Genomic DNA, 19,719 nt, shown 5'->3' on the forward strand with positions numbered 1-19,719 from the left:
GCATTTGGCTGACGGGTGTTGCTATTGGCTCGTGATGATTGGGAGAGAATAGGAGCGGGGCGGAGGAGGGAGAGTGCGCGTTTTTTTTTTTTTTTTTTTTTTTTTTTTTTTTTTTTTCCCTCGTCTCCTCGCTTCCACCTTTCCGATTGGCTGAGATGGTGGCCGGACGAAATTTCCGATTGGTCAGCGCACGCTGTTGTTAGGCGGGTGAGGCAGCGCGAGGCGGAGTTTCCTCTTCCGATGAGTCGGTTCCGAGGTTCAGTAAACGCGAAGCGTCCCGACGTACCATCGCTTCTGCGAGTCTGTCCGAGACCTACCGTCACCCGTCTTGAGGAGCTGTTGCTGGCCGCCTCGCCTCTTTTCCTCTCAGCGCCATGGCCTCAGGATCCGAGTAAGTGTGGGCCGTCCGCCGGCAGGCCGCGGCCTAGGCCCGGCTGCGGTGGCGCTGGGCCCGGCTCGGCCTAGCTCTCCTTATCTCGCCTTCGCGCGACACTACCCAGGCTGGGCCTGACGGCGGGCCCAATCCTCCTCCCGATCCCGCTGTGTCATTCAGGTTCTGAGGAAGTGGGGGTGGGGCCAGGAGGGGGATGGGCTGCTCTTCGTGTTTGCCCAGCCAGAAGCTTGTCCGCAGCGGGGCCCTGGGTACCGCCGCCCCTCGCCTGCCGGGCTTCCTCGGGAAGTGTTGAGTAATGGGGGGCGAGGCCTGGCCGGGGCCGTCTCGCCTGGGCTAGGCCTCATCCAGGGAAGGCTTTGTTTTCCAGAGCCCGGAGCGCTGGGGTGAGCGGCTGGCCGGGACATGAGGGGGAAGAGGCGTGTCCTGGTTTCCTCCCCGCAGGTCCGCAGCGGCCCTCGGATCCGGGGCTGGAAGAGACTTGGCATTGGAAGAGGAAGATTTGTTGTACCGGACTAGCCCCTCTGGCAGCTGAAGCAATCAGTTATATTTTTGTCTCTAGTGTCTTGCCTCACTGTCTTCAGTTCCAGGCTGAGGATCATATTTTGTGCTCCTCAAAAGTCAGTTGAGTAATACTGGCCTCTCTGTGCCCAGCCCATGTGTGCAAGTCACTTCACAGTCCCTTGAGGGGAGTAAAAATAAAACCTAAAGCTAATTTCCAAATCCAAGAATACTTAAGTGACTTGTTGGCTTCACCAGACACTCTTTCAGTCCCTTTAGTGTCTGTGGTTTATCTTCTCCTTTTCTTTGGCAACTTCTGCAATTTCGACCCACTTGGTCTTATTAAGTCAGTCTCAGCAAGGTGTGCCAAGAATTTAAGGTCTGTGGTAGAGCTTGTGATGGAAGTGATGGTCTCAGAGGTGTATTTTGAGTCTGAGGTGAGCAGTGTTATTAAAAAAAAAATATGTTTTTACAAAGTTGTTCTCACCACATAGGAATCAAAAAAAGTTCCTGTACAACTGGAAAACAGTTACTTAGTTACAATTTTTGGGTCAATGCTGTTGGCAGCCATCTTCTCGAATTGAGCTTTATCACAGAGTATAGCATTGCAAGACGTAATAGAGTGTTTCTGAAAAAATTCTTGGATTCGTGTGTGTACCTGTCTGAAACAGTATCTGAGAATTTGGCATCTTGAGCATGGGTATGAACTTGCTGCTTGTCATGTGGTGTTCCAGTAAAGTGGCTGCAATCATCAGATATTCCACTCATTTACTTCAAGGGATTTTTAAAAATACTTAGCCAAAGAAAGTAGTTCAGACTGTAATTAGGATGTTCAGGGTGGTAAAAAAACACTGACAGATTTTATCTAGGAAGTGAGTTCATGAGGGTATTGATAAAAAGGTACACCAGCATACAGGAGGCATGACTGTTTTCACTTTTGTTACTAAAGCTGGAATAATTTTGAGTTGGTGACTTTTCATTGTATATTTAACACAGACATGCAGGAACAAGTTAGTTCCCTACTTTATGTGGAGCTCCAAAGGTTGGTGGTTGTTTTCAGAAGATTCAGTAATTACTTTCTGATCTCAGTCTTCATACTGTCTACCACAATGCATAGCCTCTGGGCATTATCACATGCTGAACAAGGAAAGCTCTGACACAGAAAAGTGATGAAGTGATGTAATTGTAGAATCACAGACTGGTTTGGGTTGGAAGGGACCTTAACAATCATGTAGTTCCAACCCCTCTGCCATGGGCAGGGACACCTTTTGCTAGACCAGGTTGCTCAATGCCCCATCGAGCCTGATCTTGAACACTTCCAGGGCTAAAGGCTGGAACTAGATGATCTTTGAGATCCCTTCCAATCCAAAGTATTCTATGATTTTATGAACCCTCAGGAGAGATGTAGTGATAGCAAATGGTGATAATAATATTCTAAATTGCTATTGGAAGATGGGTAGTGCTTGTCTGTCAAAGTCCTTACTCTTGTCTGTAAGAGAAATAACATCACTTTCCTGTGTAGCTGTCATAATTTCTTAACACCTTTTTTTCTTTTCAGCAGAACTGTTAGGTCAGATAACTGAAGCTGACCCCATGCGTTTAGATGCTTACATGCTGTGTTTCTTGGAGAGCTTTATTCCATTCTTAATGCCTCCAAGCTTTTCAATTGCTTTAAGTGCAGCAATGTACTGGCAACATTGATCCAGTTTTGCTTCTTACTTAGGAAACTGCAGATTCAGTTCTTCAGTACTAAAACTTTTTTTCTCACACTCAGCAGAACTAAGTGGACATCTTGCTGTGCTCTTCAGCACTGCTGTGTGTTCAAAGGTATCTGAACTTTTTTTCCAAATATATATAATACAACTTTTGATTTATTGGAAGTTTTGGTCCAAAAGCTTCCACTTGCTGCCCAGTTCCTCTTCCATTTATTTTTATCTTGTATCCCAGACCATTTTTTAGGCTGCACAGCAATTTCTGCATTCTGAAAGACAGCTGCTCAGTTTCAGTGATGACTTATATAGCCAAAGTCTGGCAGTGGTTTCTTATCAAAAGGCCTTTGGATCCACATTTCATGTGCAGAAGGATATGATTTGCATTTACACTTTGAATAGGCTAAATAGGCTAAATTGTTTTTTTTTGTGTCCCTTAGCTTAAGTTTTAAAATATACATGCTAAATTAATTTCCAGTGTCCAGGAATGTTGAGGCAAGGTCCTTGCAAGTAGGTGGTTGTTTTTATCCACTGTTTTAAGCACAAGATCCTGTTTGGCCTGATGATGTATTGGTTTCTTGTTGCACTCTCAGTTTTCCTGGAAATCCCAGACCTTTTAGGACTTTACCAGGACCATATTTTAGGTTTAAGATGGAATGAATTCATGAGCTCCTCCCTGGAGGTATCCAATAGCCTTTCTTGTGTCTTCTTTGGGTTTAGAAAATGAATCTGTAACATCTCACATGGTCATTGAAAGGGATGGATGTTGATTTCTTACCTCTTGCATTCTTTAATGAAGAGAGGGAAAAGGTGGCTTTTAAAAATGCAGTGAACATGTCAAGTGATGCACTACTGATACAGTCTGTGTTTATGCTGTGTAGCTGCTTGCTCTGCCACTTCCACTCAAAGTTTGATTTCTTCTGGTTATTTTGTCCCTAAAACAGCAAAATGGAGCCAAAGTGTACATCCAGCACCATTGTCCGCAAAGCTTCCTACTCTTTGCTGGTGCTTGCTGTTTGCTTAGGACAAAGGAAGACTTTTTTTTTTTTTTTTTTTTTTTTTTTTGTGAGAATCAAGCCAAACTGTGCTAAGTTTCTGTTTCGACCTTAGTCACTGGCACATCTGGACTGCTTTGAGAGAGTAGTCAGATGCCCACCAAGGCAAGTTACAGTAATCTGCTGCTTTTGTGGCTGGCTAACATACAACTTCTAAGAGCTCCTTAGGAATCAGTTGGTTCAAGTTCATATTTATTTTGTAAAATGAACTATTTGCTATATTAGATTTTGAAGTAAATAAATTAATCTGCTTTTCTTCCATTTCCTTGTTGTTTGGTGTGCTCAATTTTGTCAAGGCAAATGAATTATGTCACATATCTTATGGCGTAGTAGGCTAGAGCTGCAGTGAGTCCTGTGAAGGTATTATGAAAAGGTGCTTATATCCAAAAAAAAAGCAAACCCGATTTTTCATGAGCACTTGAATATTTCTACTGGCTTGCTAGGTTTAACTAATAGGCTTTGACAGGCTAAACTCTTACAACTCTTCCTGTCAGGAGAGCTACAGCATTGTCCTTTAATTCCCCTATTTATCTGGGATTTGACACTAAATAGACTTGAACTTTTGTTTCTGTGGCAGCAGTTATATGTGATTTCAGATGAGTCTGACCAATTCTTTTAGGCAAAGCATCTTAGAGTCAACAGCATCTCACTGACCACTTCTTTTTATAGATAGCTTCATAGCTTGTATCCATTTCAGTAGTAAATTGACTGATGCCAGATCCCCTTCCCAAACTCAGATTGGCTCCTCTTCCAGGTACCTCCCCCAGTTTATATACTGGGCATGACATTCTATGGTGTGGAATATCCCTTTGGCCAGTTCAGATCAACTGTCCCAGCTATGCTCCTTCCTGGTTTCTTTTGTGCAGCTCCTCACTGGCAGAGCATGAGACACTGAAAGGCCCTTGTCTCAGGGTAAGCACTGCTCAGCAACAACCAAAGCCATCAGTGTGTTATCGGCATTATTCTCATACTGAATCCAAAACACAGCACTGTATCAGCTACTGAGAAGAAAATTAATTCTTATCCCAGACAAAACCAGGACACTTGCAAACAAGTATAGTTTCTAAAAGACAAGACAACAAAGAAACCTGTAGAAAATGGAGAACAAAACAGGGGTGGGTGTGAAAGGGAGAGGAATATCACTTGGACTCCTTAACTTCTGTTTTCTCTCCCAGCTCTAAAGCCGATGACTTATCAACTGCTATTCTGAAGCAGAAGAACAGGCCTAATCGGTTAATTGTTGATGAAGCCATCAATGAAGACAACAGTGTTGTGTCACTGTCCCAGGTGTGTCACCCATAAAAGCAAAGCATTTACTCTAACAATTTGCAAGCTGTTGTTGTCTTTTAACTTGAAATCTAATTTTGCAACATGAATCTAAGTATTTGTGTCAGAAGCTGCAGCAGTTACAAGTGAGGCAGGTGGGTTAAATAAATAATCATATATAATAATTATTAATAAATGATAACATACGTTCTGATTCTAACTTTTAGGATTCACTTGAGCTCATGCCCTTAGTCTGGCTTTAGGAGTAGATCTTGACTAGTGTAGTGAAAACTCCTGTCTTTGTTGATCTAGTATATTGCTACTAAGATGTAATCCTTCAAAGTCAACTCGCTCTCCTTCAAATGCTTGAATTCATAGAATCATTAAGGTTGGAAAAGACCTCCAAGATCACTGAGTCCAACCTTTGATGAAACAGCACCATGTCACCCAAACCATAGCACTAAGTGCCATGTCCAGTTGTTTCTTAAACACTTTCAGGGATGGTGACTCTATCACTTCCCTGGGCAGTCTGTTCCAATGCTTAACAACCCTTTCCGTGAAGAAATTCTTCCTGATGTCCAACCTGAACCTCCCCTGGTGCAGCTTGAGGCCATTTCCTCTTACCCTGTCACTGGTTGCCTGAGAGGCCAACCCCCACCTGGCTACAACCTCCTTTCAGGGAGTTGTAGAGAGTGATAAGGTCTCCTCTGAGCCTCCTTTTCTCCAGGCTAAACAACCCCAGCTCCCTCAGCCACTCCTCATATCACTGACTCTCTAGACCCTTCACCAGCCTTGTTGCCCTTCTCTGGACATGCTCCAGCATCTCAACGTCCTTCTTGTGAAGGGCCCAAAACTGGACACAGTACTAGAGGTGTGGCCTCACCAGTGCCAAGTACAGGGGAACAATCACTTCCCTCAGCCTGCTGGCCACACTATTTCTGATACAAGCCAGGATGCCATTGGTCTTCTTGGCCACCTGGTCACATGCTGGCTTGTGTTCAGCTGCTGTCAACCAGCACCCCCAGGTCCCTTTCCACTGGTCCACTTTCCAGCCACTCTTCCCCAAGCCTGTAGCACTGCATGGGGTTGTTGTGACCCAAGTGCAGGACCTGGCACTTGGCCTTGTTGAACCTCATACCATTCACCTCAGCCATCAATCCAGCCTGTCCAGATCCCTCTGTAGAGCCTTCCTACCCTCCAGCAGATACACACTCACACCCAAGTTAATGTCATCTGAGAACTAACTGAGGGTGCAGTTGATCTCCCCATCCAGATTATCAATAAAGATATTAAACGGGACTGGGCCCAACACTGATCCCTGAGGGACACCACTGGTGACTGGCCACCAACTGGATGCAGCACCATTCACCACTACGCTCTGGGCCACACCATCCAGCCACTTCTTAATCCAGCAGAGTGTACCTGTCCAAGCTGTGGACTGCAGCATTCTGCAGGAGAATGCCATGGGAGACAGTGTTAAAGGCTTTACTGAAGTCCAGGTAGATAACATCCACAGCCTTTCCCTCATCTACTAGGCAGGTCACCTGGTCAGAAAAGGAGCTCAGGTTGGTCATGCAGGACCTGCCCCTCCTAAATCCATGCTGGCTGGGCCTGATCCTCTGGTTGTCCTGTATCTGCTGTGTGATTGCACTCAAGATGATCTGTTCCATAATCTTGCTGGGCACCGAGGTCAGGCTGACAGGCCTGTAGTTCCCCAGATCCTCCTTCCAACCCTTCTTGCAGATGGGTATCCCATTGGCCAACCTCCAGTCCTTTGGGACCTCCCCTGTTAACCAGGACTGCTGATAAATGATGGTGAGTAGCTTGGTGAGCTCTTCCACCAGCACCATCAGTACTTTCAGGTGAATCTCATCTGGCTCCATAGACTTGTGAGGGTGTAAGGGGCTCAGCAGGTCACTAACTGCTTCCTTCAATTGTTTTGTCAAAAGTTTGTTCTAATGCTGTTATTGGTTACAGGCAAAAATGGATGAACTGCAGCTGTTTAGAGGAGATACTGTCCTGCTAAAAGGAAAGAAGAGGAGAGAAGCAGTCTGCATTGTTCTGTCAGATGATACCTGCTCAGATGAGAAGATTCGCATGAATAGGGTTGTTCGAAACAACTTGAGAGTGCGCCTGGGTGATGTCATCAGGTGAGGACTAGTTTGTTAACTGTTGTGTATCCCTGGGTTGCCTAAATAATTTGTGCCCTGGCTTTGAATTGTTTTGGTCCGTAGCAGGTTCTGCAGGAAGTATTCTTGAATCTTCTGGAGGAGGTCACAGAAATGTTTTCAAATGTGTCTTACATCAGGGATCTCAGTTTACTTTTGCATGTCTTTCTGGCTGTATGCATATTCAGATTAATACTAAGATTCTTGAAGACTTTTTGGGACCTTCACAAGCCCTGGTCCTGTCATTAAGTAGTTGAATTACCCCACTGTTGTCATAGTATTCTTCCCAAATCTACATTGTCAAATGAATTCACAAGTTTTTTCCATCTAAATTTTTTATGTTCGCAAGATAACGGAAAACTAGTAAGCAACACTGTAATTGATCCTATAGTATGGCTAGCTCAAGCACTGAGCTGCACTATAGCAAACAGAAGTTAAAACTTGAAGCAGTCAAATATCCATATTAAAAATCCCTGAAGGTTGTTTATATACCAATTTTTGTTATAAAATGATTTTAAAATTAGGAATGCCTGAAGTGTTGCAGGAATTTTGTACAATGCTTGAAGAAGGTAGTGGGAAAGCATTGAAGGATACGTTTTGGCTTACAGGAGGCAGGTTCCATTCTATGATGGGAGTGGAAAAAAAGAATATGTCAGCATTTCTTAAACATAAAAATGCTAATTTGCAGGTTTAGATATGTGAGAGCAGACAGTTATTTCTCCTGAGCATTCTTCTAATCTGGAATATTGTGCATGTTCTGGGAAAATTGGAACCTGATTTCTGACACTAGACTTTCCTGGGGTGATATATGAAATAATCTTTAAATAAAAATGTGTTTCATATGAACTGTAGAGGAAAGGGACAAGTCTGTTCCACCCATCTCTCTACCATTAGAAAATGCAAGTTTTAAACATGACTGTAGTTGGAACAGTGTTTTGAGCTAGTCTGTGGATTTAAAATAAAGGTGAATCCTTACTTTATATGAGGTTACTGTTGGAGTAATTTCTAGTGTGGCAGTTCAGCTGGTGCTATCCCCGTCTCTGCTTGGACTGTCTGTAATAATTCTCAGCCTTTCAGATGTGTTACTGATTGTCTTGGCTTCATTGCAAGGGTCAGAGAATTTTCACATCTTTTGCCCTCAAAGTTTTTCTTCCTGATCTTTAAGTACTTATTGTGTTCATTTCTTTGGCTTGGTTTCTGCCAAAATCCAGATTCATGCACTAATTGCTTCCTGTTTGTAGTCAGCTGTTTTCCTTCTGTGGGTCAGTCTGTCTTTTCATTTACTCTTCTGCTATATCCTCACTGTAAAGCATGTAGTTAAAGAATCTCCTTATAGTCTCTAACAAACTAACATATGAAACTTGTGTGCTCAGCTGCAGTTGCCCGTAGGCTTTTTTTCGCTGGCAAAGCCAGTTTGAGCTTTCTGCCTCTGCCACAGCTTGATGCTCTGATGTATTGCTACAGTAGGCTGTTGGCCTACGTTGTGAAATAATAGCTGAAATTTTTATTTAAAAAGGGGGGAGGGGCCTTCAGACTTTAACCTAAATGTTAATTTCCACAAAAAGGGATTGACAGACACCTAGCTATCCCTGGTTGGTACTGAGAACCTTTGTTCAGAATCAGGTTTATCAGCAACAGGAACTCTATTCTAAGTTATGAGGAAGAGAGGAAGGAACAAAGATTTCCTCTCAACTCCCTTTCCCTTACAGTTAGTTAGCAGTAGCTCATGGAATCACAGAATGGTTTGGGTTGGAAGGGACTTCAAAGATCATCTAGTTCCAACCCTCCTGCCATGGGCGGGGACACCTTCCATTAGACCAGGCTGCTCAGAGCCCTATCTAGTCTGGCCTTGAACACTTCCAGGGGTGGGGCATCCACAACTTCTCTGGGTAACCTGTGCCAGGGCCTCACTACCTTCACAGTAAAGAATTTCTTCCTATTATCCAATGTAAATCATCTCTCTCTCTGTTTGAAGACATTCCTCTTTGTCATGTCACTGCATGCCTTTGTAAAAAGTCCCTCCAGCCTTCCTGTAGGTTCCCTTTAGGTGCTGGAAGGTGCTATAAGGTCTTGCTGGAGCCTTCTCTTCTCCAGGCTGAACAGCTCCAACTTTCTCAGCCTCTCTTCATAGGAGAGGGGCTCCAGACCTCTTATCATCTTTGTGGCCTCCTCTGAGCTTGCTCCAACTGGTCCATGACCTCCTTATGTTGGGGGGGCCAGAGCTGGACACCATATTCCAGGTGGGGTCTCACAAGAGCAGAGAGGGAGAATCCCCTCCCTTGACCTGCTGACCACGCTGCTTTAGATGCAGTCCAGGACACAGTTGGTTTCTGAGATGCAAGTACACATAACCAAGTCACATCAAGCTTCTTGTCCACCAACACTCCTAAGTCCTTCTCAGCAGGGCTGCTCTCAATCCATTCTCCACCCAGCCTGTACTTGTGCTTGGGATTGCCCTGACCCAGATGCAGGAGCATGTGTTGAAACAAAAGTTAGCTCATGACTCTTACTGGTCTTGAGGCTGCATTAGTAACTTGTGAATGTATCTTGGGGACAGCAAAGGGGAGCTACAGAAGAGCGGGGATTGGGGGGGAGATAGTACAAAACCCTTCAGCAGTTTTGGATAGGGCTGAGAGGAGTGAAGGAAAGCATGTGTTGAAAAGAGTAGCTCTTTGATGGGCATGATTTTTGCCTTGTCAGCATTCTTATGCATGTGGGAAGTCTCCATAGGGCTTTGGAGGGTCCTTTCTGGCATTTATACTGGCCTGAGAAGGGACATCACTGCCTTTCCCAAACTTGGGTTTAAGTCCAGCATGATATGGTTAACTGGAGTTTTCTTCTGTTGCAGCATCCAGCCTTGCCCAGATGTCAAATATGGCAAACGTATCCATGTGTTACCAATTGATGACACAGTAGAAGGGATCACAGGGAATCTGTTTGAGGTCTATCTCAAGCCATATTTCCTGGAAGCTTACAGACCCATCAGGAAAGGTAATAGCACCTGTTATTGAAGTCCTGATGGCAGTGAATGCAAGCTAGTCCTGAATCCAAATAAAAAGAATTTCTGGAAGCTTGCACAGATCTCCATGGAGCATTAGACTGACAACTGTAGAGTAAGATTTTGCTGTTGTGGATTTAATTTTTTCCTAAACTTCAGAAGAAAGAGTAATATCTGTTGCTGGCTGGTAGAGCAGCTTGATAGTTCTCTGTTATGGTTTAATCCCAGCTAGCAACTAAGTACCATGCAGCTGCTCGCTCACACCTCTTCCCTCCTTCCCAGTGGGGAGGAGAATTGGAAAAAAAGTAAAACTCATGGGTTGAGATAAGAACAGTTTAATAATATTATAATAATACTAATAATAAATTGAGAGAGAGAGGGAGGGAGGAATAAAACCCAAGAGATACAAGTGATGCACAATACAATTGCTCACCACCCACTGATGCCCAGCCCGTCCTCAAGCCGCAATATGTGGCTCCTGGGCAATTCCCCCCAGTTAACATACTGGGCATGACATTCTATGATGTGGAATATCCCTTTGGCCAGTTCAGATCAACTGTCCCAGCTATGCTCCCTCCTGGTTTCTTTTGTGCAGCTCCTCACTGGCAGAGCATGAGACACTGAAAAGCCCTTGTCTCAGGGTAAGCACTGCTCAGCAACAACCAAAGCCATTAGTGTGTTATCAGCATTATTCTCATACTGAATCCAAAACACAGCACTGTACCAGCTACTCAGAAGAAAATGAACTCTTATCCCAGATGACACCAGGACATTCTCCTGTGGATTTTTGCTACGTGGGATGGGAGGACATCAGAAAAGGCTTAGGTCGAAGTCAGTTTAATGAGATTTTTCTCCTGAGTTGCTACCACTTGATGGGATTGGGGAGTTGCCTACATATTAATCAATGGGTTAGATATACTAGCTGGCACCCTGACTAAATGCACTTTTTCCAAAGTAATTTAATTAATAACTGGGAAAGTGCATAAAAAACAAATATACGTTTAGAGTTGTGCTAGTAGCACTTCTGCTGGAACAAATAGGTCCTAATACAATATATACACAAGTTGAATTTATCCAGCTTCTGTAGTCCAGTTTACCTAGGATTCATAGTGCAGTATCATATATTATTCTGTTTTTGGAGACAACCAGTCTAGTTATAATAACTTCAAAATTAATTTAGATTAAGTCAAGGCTTTTTGCCATTTTTAGAAATGTTAAATTGAAGCTGGATGAAAAAGAAACATGATTCCTTGCCTTTATGTTTTGTATTTAAGCAGAATATTATTTTTCTATTGTTTACTGTTTGTTTCTCGAAATTTGATGGTGCTCGAGTGGTCACAGTACATGCAGCTCTTGAATTTAAAATGCAGAGTAGTGTTAAAAATGCCAGCAGTGTATACCTGTGTAACCCACTTTGTTGTTCTCTGGGGCTGCTGGTAGTACAAGGGTTGACATTTTGCAGCAGGCTACTGAAATGTGGGGTTTTATAGGTGACATCTTCTTGGTGCGTGGAGGGATGCGTGCAGTGGAGTTCAAAGTGGTGGAGACAGATCCAAGCCCATACTGCATAGTGGCTCCGGACACAGTGATCCATTGTGAGGGAGAGCCCATCAAAAGAGAGGTGAGCAGAATCCTGCTGTGCAGTTCTACTGAATACCCTCTGAAATTGTTTTAGTGACACTCCTTAAGAGCAGCAGTGTTTGCAGTTCCTGTTTTGGCATTTTGTGTATTGAATGTAATGATTGAAACCTCTGGTTTCAGGAGATGAGCTGCTGCTGAAGATAGTCAGAGAAATGTGCTTCCAGCATCCTTCCTCATATGCTGAGATAGCACCAGCGCATAGGTTTGCTGATAAGATGCCATACTTTGGCAGCAGCTCTTTTGCATCTGCTTCCATATATCTCATGCTGGACTTAGATTAATCTTTTAATTCCAAAGTTCCCTTGATACCTAGCAGGGAGGGCTTACAATGTTGCTGAATTTCATGCCATGTGAAAAGAAAGCAATTGATACTTTTTCAGTGAGAAATTTGAAATGTAAATTATGGATTTTTTTTCTTTTTTCCTCCCAATCCCTTAAAGGTGTATAGCCTTGAGTGTCCCAAGCTTGAGGCAGCCTGAGTGGATTGTGTGTCAGGTCTTGGCCACCTTACTGTTACAGAGTAGGAAAGCTCAGAAATGGGCTAAGGTAGCTGTATGCTTCATAAAGTAAGTGCCTTTTTACTGCCTGCAGATCGGGGTGAGTCTTAGTTTGTAGTTAGCGCTGCCTTTTCAAAAAAAAATCACCTCTATTTGACACTTGTGAGGGCAAATATGTCATGTCTGGGCACTAGATGAGTCCAGTTTGGGTTCTTCAGGATACAACAGAGACAGGAGCAAGTTCAGTCAAGGCCACCAAATTTGATGAGGGAGCTGGAGGTCAGAATGAATGAGGAACAGCTGGGAGTGGGTTGATGCAGCAGGAAGGGAAGGCAAAAGTTCAGGGTTACTGGCAACTGCCTGATAGGAAGGTGTGGATAATCAGGCTCTCCCAAGAGCTGCACCCAGGGACAGGACTAGAAGCAATAACACAAGCTGGATCAAGGAAAATTCCCAATGGAAAAAGGTTTCTCCAAACCCTGGAACAAGGCCTGGAGAGGGCAGGAACCTCCAGACCTGGAGACCTTCAGAACTTGGTAGGGCTAGACCCTGAACAACCTGCTTGAAGTGTAGTAGTTCCAGTTTGTGGGACTCGGACTGAGCCCCTCTGAGATTCCAGGCTGTGTTATTTTATTTTAGCATGGCCTAATGTTACAGATAACTAAGGCAAATAGAAATTTGGACAGCCAAATTAATGGATGCTGTAGAGCTATACTGAAAGAGTTGGTTACAGGTGGTCTTATCTGCACATCTGGATTGTAACATTTTCTGTTAATTTGAGTCAATCCCAAGAGAAAACACTATGTTGGAGAACTGTATGGTAGCTAGGGTATGTCAGGCAGTTAGAAATACCACTTAGAGTTTAAGGAATAAGTATATTTTATGCTGGGCTTCATTGTCTTATCATCTTTGCTAGCCAAATCAGAGGGTCACACAACTTGTTTTGCACTAGTCTGTAGGGGCCCTGGCAGCAGAAGCTGTCATTCAAGAGGGTAGGCTTCAGTGAGGAATTTCCCTCTGCATGTCTAGGAAGAGAGAACTAAGAAACAGTTGTAGAAGACAGCAGAAAGACTTGAAAATGAGAATCTCAAGACATCAAAGAAATGACAATGAGCAAAAACATGGGTTCTATAGACTAGGATGGATTGTTGAGCTACTGTTTTAACTCAGATGTTTAATGTATTTCCTCCTGGGTAGGATGAAGAGGAGTCGCTGAATGAAGTGGGCTATGATGACATTGGTGGCTGCCGGAAGCAGCTGGCTCAAATCAAAGAAATGGTGGAACTTCCCCTCCGACACCCTGCTCTCTTCAAGGCCATAGGGGTGAAGGTATGTCCCCATGTGCACCAGGTAGATGAGTGGGCTTGCCCTTGAAGATGACTTGATATCAGAGGTTCATGAGGTATTGGGAAGGGAATAAGTAATTTGGGGTTTTTTTTGGGGGTGTTTGGTTTGCTTATGTTTGGGACTTTTTTAAATGCTGGTGTTAGGAAAGTATCTCCTTACATGTTTTGGACACAGATAAAAGTACTGACAACTTGCAAAGCAGAGGGGTGCTTTGAATCAGTGCTGCCAGTTACTGGCAAGGTTTTTGTTGTGTGTTGTGTGAAGTAGTAAGGGTGTTGATAGCAATGTTGACATGGCAGCTGTTGCATAAGATTGCATCACAATTTCAGACTGGCTTTATCAAATGCTTACAGATTTGCTGTGAATCTACTTAGGCATTCAGATACCACCTAAATCCCTTGCCTTTGTCCTCAGCCTCCACGTGGGATCCTGCTGTATGGTCCTCCTGGCACTGGCAAAACACTGATTGCCCGAGCGGTGGCCAACGAAACAGGGGCTTTCTTCTTCCTGATCAACGGTAAGTTTTGTGACTGCTTTGGCCCCAGGTCTGCTGTGTGCTCACTTGTCCATCTTATGGTAAGGAATGGTGTCAATAGGGCTTGTAGAGCCTGCCGTCTCCCTGACAACCTTTCTTACCTCTTTGAAGTGTGCATCTGGGGACACTTAGAGGCCATTTGTGTGGAAGTGTCTGTAGTGGCACTTCCCTTAAGCTTGATTGTTTTGTAGCTGGCTCATTGGAAAGACTACTTTGCAATACAGGGACCTGGAATCTGTCTGGCTTAGTGTTCGCATATGTTGTTGAGGGCAGAGCTGGGAGTGGTGAGATTATTCTATGAATATGGATGCAGAACGCTTGTTTCTGTTGCTGCCAGCATGTTCCATTCAGAAAAGAAGCTGATCTGCTGTGGATTTGTTTTTCCCTCAAGTAAAGCACAAGACCTGTTCTGTTTCATATAACATTAATTGTGAGGAACTATCCTGAAAGCTATGAGTACCTTGGGACTTAGCTACAAGTGACAGAACCTCCTATTGATCACTCTTCACCTGTAGCAGTTGAGGTGGATACTGGTTTATGTCCTGTAAGGGTCAGACTGTAACTTTTCCTCAGTGCTTTTCTGTGCCATTTTACATTCAGTGTTGGAATAACTGAACATTTGTACTTAAGGAGTGATGCTTTTCTTCTCTGATTTCAGTCACTTAGACCCATGAAGGTGAAAGCAAAGAAGTATATAGCACAGTATAGCCGTGAACAGCAGTAGGGAAGTGACTTGCTTTATATCTCAAGATATCAGATGTAAATTGACTGTTTTTAGCCATATGTTGTCCTTGTCATATACTTTCTAAGTATGTGGAAGGTGTTACTGCATGCTAATGAACCAGACATTTTAGACACTTGTATTTCTATTGCATAATAAAAATAACATTGTCAGAGTTAGCAATGCATTCTCTGTCTGTTAGTCCCAAGCATGGAGCTGCAGTGTTGTAGATGAAGCTGGTATGAATTAGTGAGTTACCTGTAATGAAGCATTCTTAGTACCTGCTTGTACCAGTGTCTGCAGCTGGCCTGCTTCAGTCAGCTGGCAGCCTTGCACTTCCAAGGGTCAGGTTTCTTTTTCTTGGATCCTTTAGAAGCATACTTTTTCTTCATTACCACTCCCTTCAGCATGATGGAAAATCTGTAAAAACAGAATAAATCTGTGAGCCTGCACTAGTGTTCAGCAATTATAGGAGATCTCAGAGGAATGCTGCCCTTCCTTCTGGGATTAATGTGGTTGCACATTTTTATTATTTATTCTTTGAGAGGAGATGGGGTTTGGGGTATTGTTTTTTTTGGTGGTGGCTTGTTGTTTTTGGTTGGTTGGTTAGTTGGTGTGTGAGTCAATACAGACAGGCAGCCAGGGCAACCATAAACCCATGGCTAAAACATAGAGTAAATTTATTTCCATTACCTCACTAACTGAGGGATCCCTGAAGCAATACCTGCACAGGGGCACACAAGCACAGACATGGGCACTGTTAGTTCACGCCAGAGGATCACTGGCTACTGTTCACACACGCTTATCAAGGGTTATTTCCAGCTGCAAGGTCACTTGAGCATTCACCAGTGTTTTGCTTTTTAACCCATTCCTCCCAACAGTTGGGTTTTTTTGAACTCATTTATAAAATCTTATAGAGGTAAATGCATACCTGTGTAATGCATGCTATAGACAGCTTTGGTATCTTACAGCTTTTTCTTTCCCTACCCTGATAATTTGTCACCATATAATTTGATTGCTTCCATTATGAGCATTAACTGTGTGTGGTGGCACATTACAGAGAAGCTCACCGAGTGTGAAATAGGGTAAGGGAAGAGGCAGCTAATGGTATCTCATTGGCGAGTGTTGCATTCTGTTAAACTAAAAGCACTGAAATGATGATAGTAAGTAATTCTGCATGCTGGCCTTGCCTGTTCAGATGTAAATTTAATGAACTTGGTTGATAGTATTTGCTTTGGCTTCAAACATAGATACATGTGAACCTTGTACTAAAAAAAAATCAGCTGCATGTTTTTGGGGCTAGCTGCCTCTCTTCTGGGTGCCACAGTTGCTATTTTTTTAGGTCCTGAGATCATGAGCAAGCTGGCTGGTGAGTCTGAGAGCAACCTGAGGAAAGCCTTTGAAGAAGCAGAGAAGAATGCTCCTGCCATCATCTTCATTGATGAACTGGATGCCATTGCTCCTAAAAGAGAGAAGGTAAAGAAAGCCTTTAGAAGGTAAAGGAGTGCATCCCTTTTGTTAGCAGCTGGCGTGAATCTCTGCATTTGACTACAGGGTAAAGCAGTATTTAACTTAATGCTTGAAAGCAGTTGGATGTCAGAATTTGGGTATCAGAAGAATCTGATGTAGTTCACAGTATTTCTTAACAGCTCATGTCTGTTGTATCTGTCTGCTTTGGTGCAGTACTAGCTCCTGTGCTGTGTTTTAGAGCTTTTGGTCTAAATATTACTTTCTCTCTCCACAGACACACGGAGAGGTGGAACGTCGCATCGTGTCTCAGCTGCTGACTCTTATGGATGGACTAAAACAGAGAGCACATGTGATCGTTATGGCAGCCACCAACAGACCTAACAGCATTGACCCAGCTCTCAGGCGATTTGGTAACCATGATTGCCATCTCTTTTTTTGTGTATCAGATACTTTGTTATGGACTGTGCTTCAGGGGCCTTGGAAAGACTGAGTAGAAATTAATATTAAGCATCTTATGTGTTATATAAACTTCTCTCCAGCTACTTGTTTGGGAATAATTTCTAGATTTCAGCTTTTGGTATAATCTTTTGTGCTTTATTAGATTAGAACTTGTAGAAATAATAAAATACTTAGAGGGTAGCACATTTTTTCACTGCATCAGTTAGGTGAGGCTATTTCAGGACCAAATGCTTAAGGGGTTGTTCATGCCTCAGGCTGCAGGAGGCTCTGAATTGTCCCATTTATCTTTTATTGATGAAAAGTCTGGTAGTTTCTGAGATTCAGGTTTTCAAAACTTTGCAGTATAAATGAACGTCTGTTGTATGACCAGTTGGTAAAGTCAAATTTGCAGGAAAAATGGCCTCTTAAATGTCTAGTGAGGCATTTGAATGCACAGCTATAGCTAGAAGAAAATGATAGATGTACATGCCCTAGTTAATATTGCAGTAATACATGAATTTCCTGCTTCCTCAGATATTGGGGCAGTTAATGTTTTTCACCACTTGGGTACTGCTGTGAAAGTTCTGAAAAATGTAATCTCTCAGTATTTGTGGACACAAAGGTAGGAATAAATAAAAATGTCCCATGGTGTGTTGGTTAGGATAGCATATTTTCCTATAAATTAGGCTTGGAAAAAAACAGAAATCCTCTGTGTTTATATAATCCTGAACTGTACTTAATGCAGTAGTCTCACTTTCCCTAAATGGCTATAAGCCTTTCTGCCTTCTCTGATCTGACTCTGCTACTGTGCTGATTGATGCTGCAGAGAAACTCAAAGCTCTGGCATTTTCTGAAATTATTTGTGGCTTGTCATCATGTTCCTGTGTCAGAGGAAGGTATCAACTGTAGCTCCCTTAGTTTGCAGAACCAGCAACTCAATGTGTGCTTGTACTCCCCAGGTCGTTTTGACAGAGAGGTAGATATTGGTATCCCAGATGCCACCGGGCGCCTGGAGATCCTGCAGATTCACACAAAAAATATGAAACTGGCTGATGATGTGGATCTGGAACAGGTGAGTAGCATGCTATTATGAAAGCTTGCCTCTGCTCATTTAGGACAGTGTGAAACTGAGCAAATATGTGATCTCTGAGCTTCCTTCTGACTAGATTACCAGTGACCAAAAATCCTCACTTGCTAGTTAAGAATGCTGTGGCTAAGTGAAAGAAATGTGTACCAGTTCAGTCTGGAAGTGCCTTGCCACTGTCCTGTGTTTGTTTGCTGTGGCATTCTCTTTAAAAATAAATCAAGCCTGAAACAGCACTCACAGAGCTGGTTGAACATTATAGTAATACTGGATGGATCTAATCTCTGTCCTGAATGAAGAACTGCAGTCCTCAGGGTTATCTTTCTGCACACTATCTATTCCAGTTGCAACTTTGTTCTCAAGTAAGAGGTAGAACAGCAGTGTCTCTGTCTGCTAAATGTGATAGCAGTTATCTTGAATTTGCAGCAAAGCACTAATGTTTCTGTCCTTCAGAGTTTTGTTGCACCTCTGAATGAGGGACCAGAGCATGCATTGCCCTTGCAGAGTGCTTGCTTGTGTTCCTGAGAGTCATAGTTAATGCTCTGCTTTCAGGTGGCAAATGAGACCCATGGCCATGTTGGTGCTGACTTGGCTGCTCTTTGCTCAGAAGCTGCTCTTCAGGCTATCAGAAAGAAGATGGATCTCATAGACCTAGAAGATGAAACTATTGATGCTGAAGTGATGAACTCGCTGGCTGTGACCATGGATGACTTCAGGGTAATGGAGGAGTGCCCTTCTTTCTTTTGTGTGCAATGTCTAATTGCTTATCTGAAGCAAGTGAACATAAAATATTAGAATTTATATAATGCTGTTTCTTCTAATGACAGTGGGCTCTGAGCCAGAGCAACCCTTCTGCTCTTAGGGAGACTGTGGTGGAGGTGCCACAAGTTACCTGGGAAGATATTGGTGGTCTAGAAGATGTAAAGAGAGAACTCCAGGAACTTGTACAGGTAAGGGTTTCCAACAGATTTTTTCCTAGTCAGCTTGAAAAATAATGATTGTCATGGTTTAGGAATGGTATTCCCCAGTTTAGTGTTCCCATTGAAACACTCCAAACCACATGCTGCTCACTCACTCTCCCCTCCCCTGTGGCAGGATGGAGAGGAGAATTGGAGGCAGAAAAGGTAAAGTTCGTGGACTGAGATAAGAACAATTTACTGGAAACAGCAATGAGATAAGAAAATGAACAGTATTAATAACAGTGTACAGGGCAGGTGAATGATTCACATGTGAGTGCTCACCATACGGAACATGACAATATCCCCAACTGCTTGCTTCACGCTATCCGACCAAAAGGGACCCCCTTCCTCTGCCCCCTGCATGACATGAGGTGGTACCCTGTCCTGGCCAGAACCAGGACAATAATAAAATTCAGAACCTCTGCACATTCCTGTTCGGGCTGTGACCAGGGTAAATGCAAAGTTTATATGGTATTTTTGTGTAATGGACTGAAAATATCATGCTGTTCCATCTTAGTGAACCTGGGGAGAGGGAGGTGCTGGGAAGCAGCATCAGGCTTTCCTGAGCTGAGTATACAGGGACATCTTGGGTGGGTGTTGTGCTACATGCAGGAACAGCAGCAGTTCTGCTTCTCTTAAGTGGAGACTAGCAATAGCACTGCTGCCAAGAATCCTGTTATGTGATGGCTTTAATATGCTAGAAAGTAGATGAAGATTCTCATGCAGAGAGCCTCTGAAGTTTGCAGCAGTGTTAGCATAGATAGAGGTGAGAAGTAATTGAAGCCTTCTATGAAAGGAGAAACTGGAACAAAGTCATGAACGGTCTGTGGAATTGGGGTGGTTTGGGTTTGATACATCCCTGCTTTCAGTTGCACTGTAGAAACAGCCTGTCTGTGAATAAAAGAATCTACTTTTCAATCTAACTTCTGGCATTAAAAT

The 19,719-nt window shown here is 43.3% G+C and overlaps 1 protein-coding gene across 2 annotated transcripts in view; it reads left to right on the top strand.

Annotated features, from left to right (window-relative positions):
- The first annotated feature begins 276 nt into the window (after positions 1 to 276).
- The window catches only part of LOC128822737 (transitional endoplasmic reticulum ATPase-like), a 59,832-nt gene continuing 40,389 nt past the window's right edge, over positions 277 to 19,719 (top strand). Inside the window, exons 1-12 of one of the 2 annotated variants that reach the window (XM_054004551.1) lie at positions 277 to 391; positions 4,832 to 4,943; positions 6,900 to 7,072; positions 9,939 to 10,081; positions 11,579 to 11,709; positions 13,424 to 13,555; positions 13,988 to 14,090; positions 16,172 to 16,305; positions 16,574 to 16,709; positions 17,697 to 17,809; positions 18,374 to 18,538; positions 18,649 to 18,771. In XM_054004551.1, coding sequence (XP_053860526.1) covers positions 375 to 391; positions 4,832 to 4,943; positions 6,900 to 7,072; positions 9,939 to 10,081; positions 11,579 to 11,709; positions 13,424 to 13,555; positions 13,988 to 14,090; positions 16,172 to 16,305; positions 16,574 to 16,709; positions 17,697 to 17,809; positions 18,374 to 18,538; positions 18,649 to 18,771 — 1,482 coding nt within the window. In that variant the 5' untranslated portion in view covers positions 277 to 374. Of the gene's footprint in view, positions 392 to 4,831; positions 4,944 to 6,899; positions 7,073 to 9,938; positions 10,082 to 11,578; positions 11,710 to 13,423; positions 13,556 to 13,987; positions 14,091 to 16,171; positions 16,306 to 16,573; positions 16,710 to 17,696; positions 17,810 to 18,373; positions 18,539 to 18,648; positions 18,772 to 19,719 lie in introns of those variants that run through there. The other variant, XM_054004552.1, reaches the window with a different exon arrangement.

This window comes from Vidua macroura, assembly GCF_024509145.1.
Source record: "Vidua macroura isolate BioBank_ID:100142 chromosome W unlocalized genomic scaffold, ASM2450914v1 whyW_random_scaffold_38, whole genome shotgun sequence".
NCBI lineage: Eukaryota > Metazoa > Chordata > Aves > Passeriformes > Viduidae > Vidua > Vidua macroura.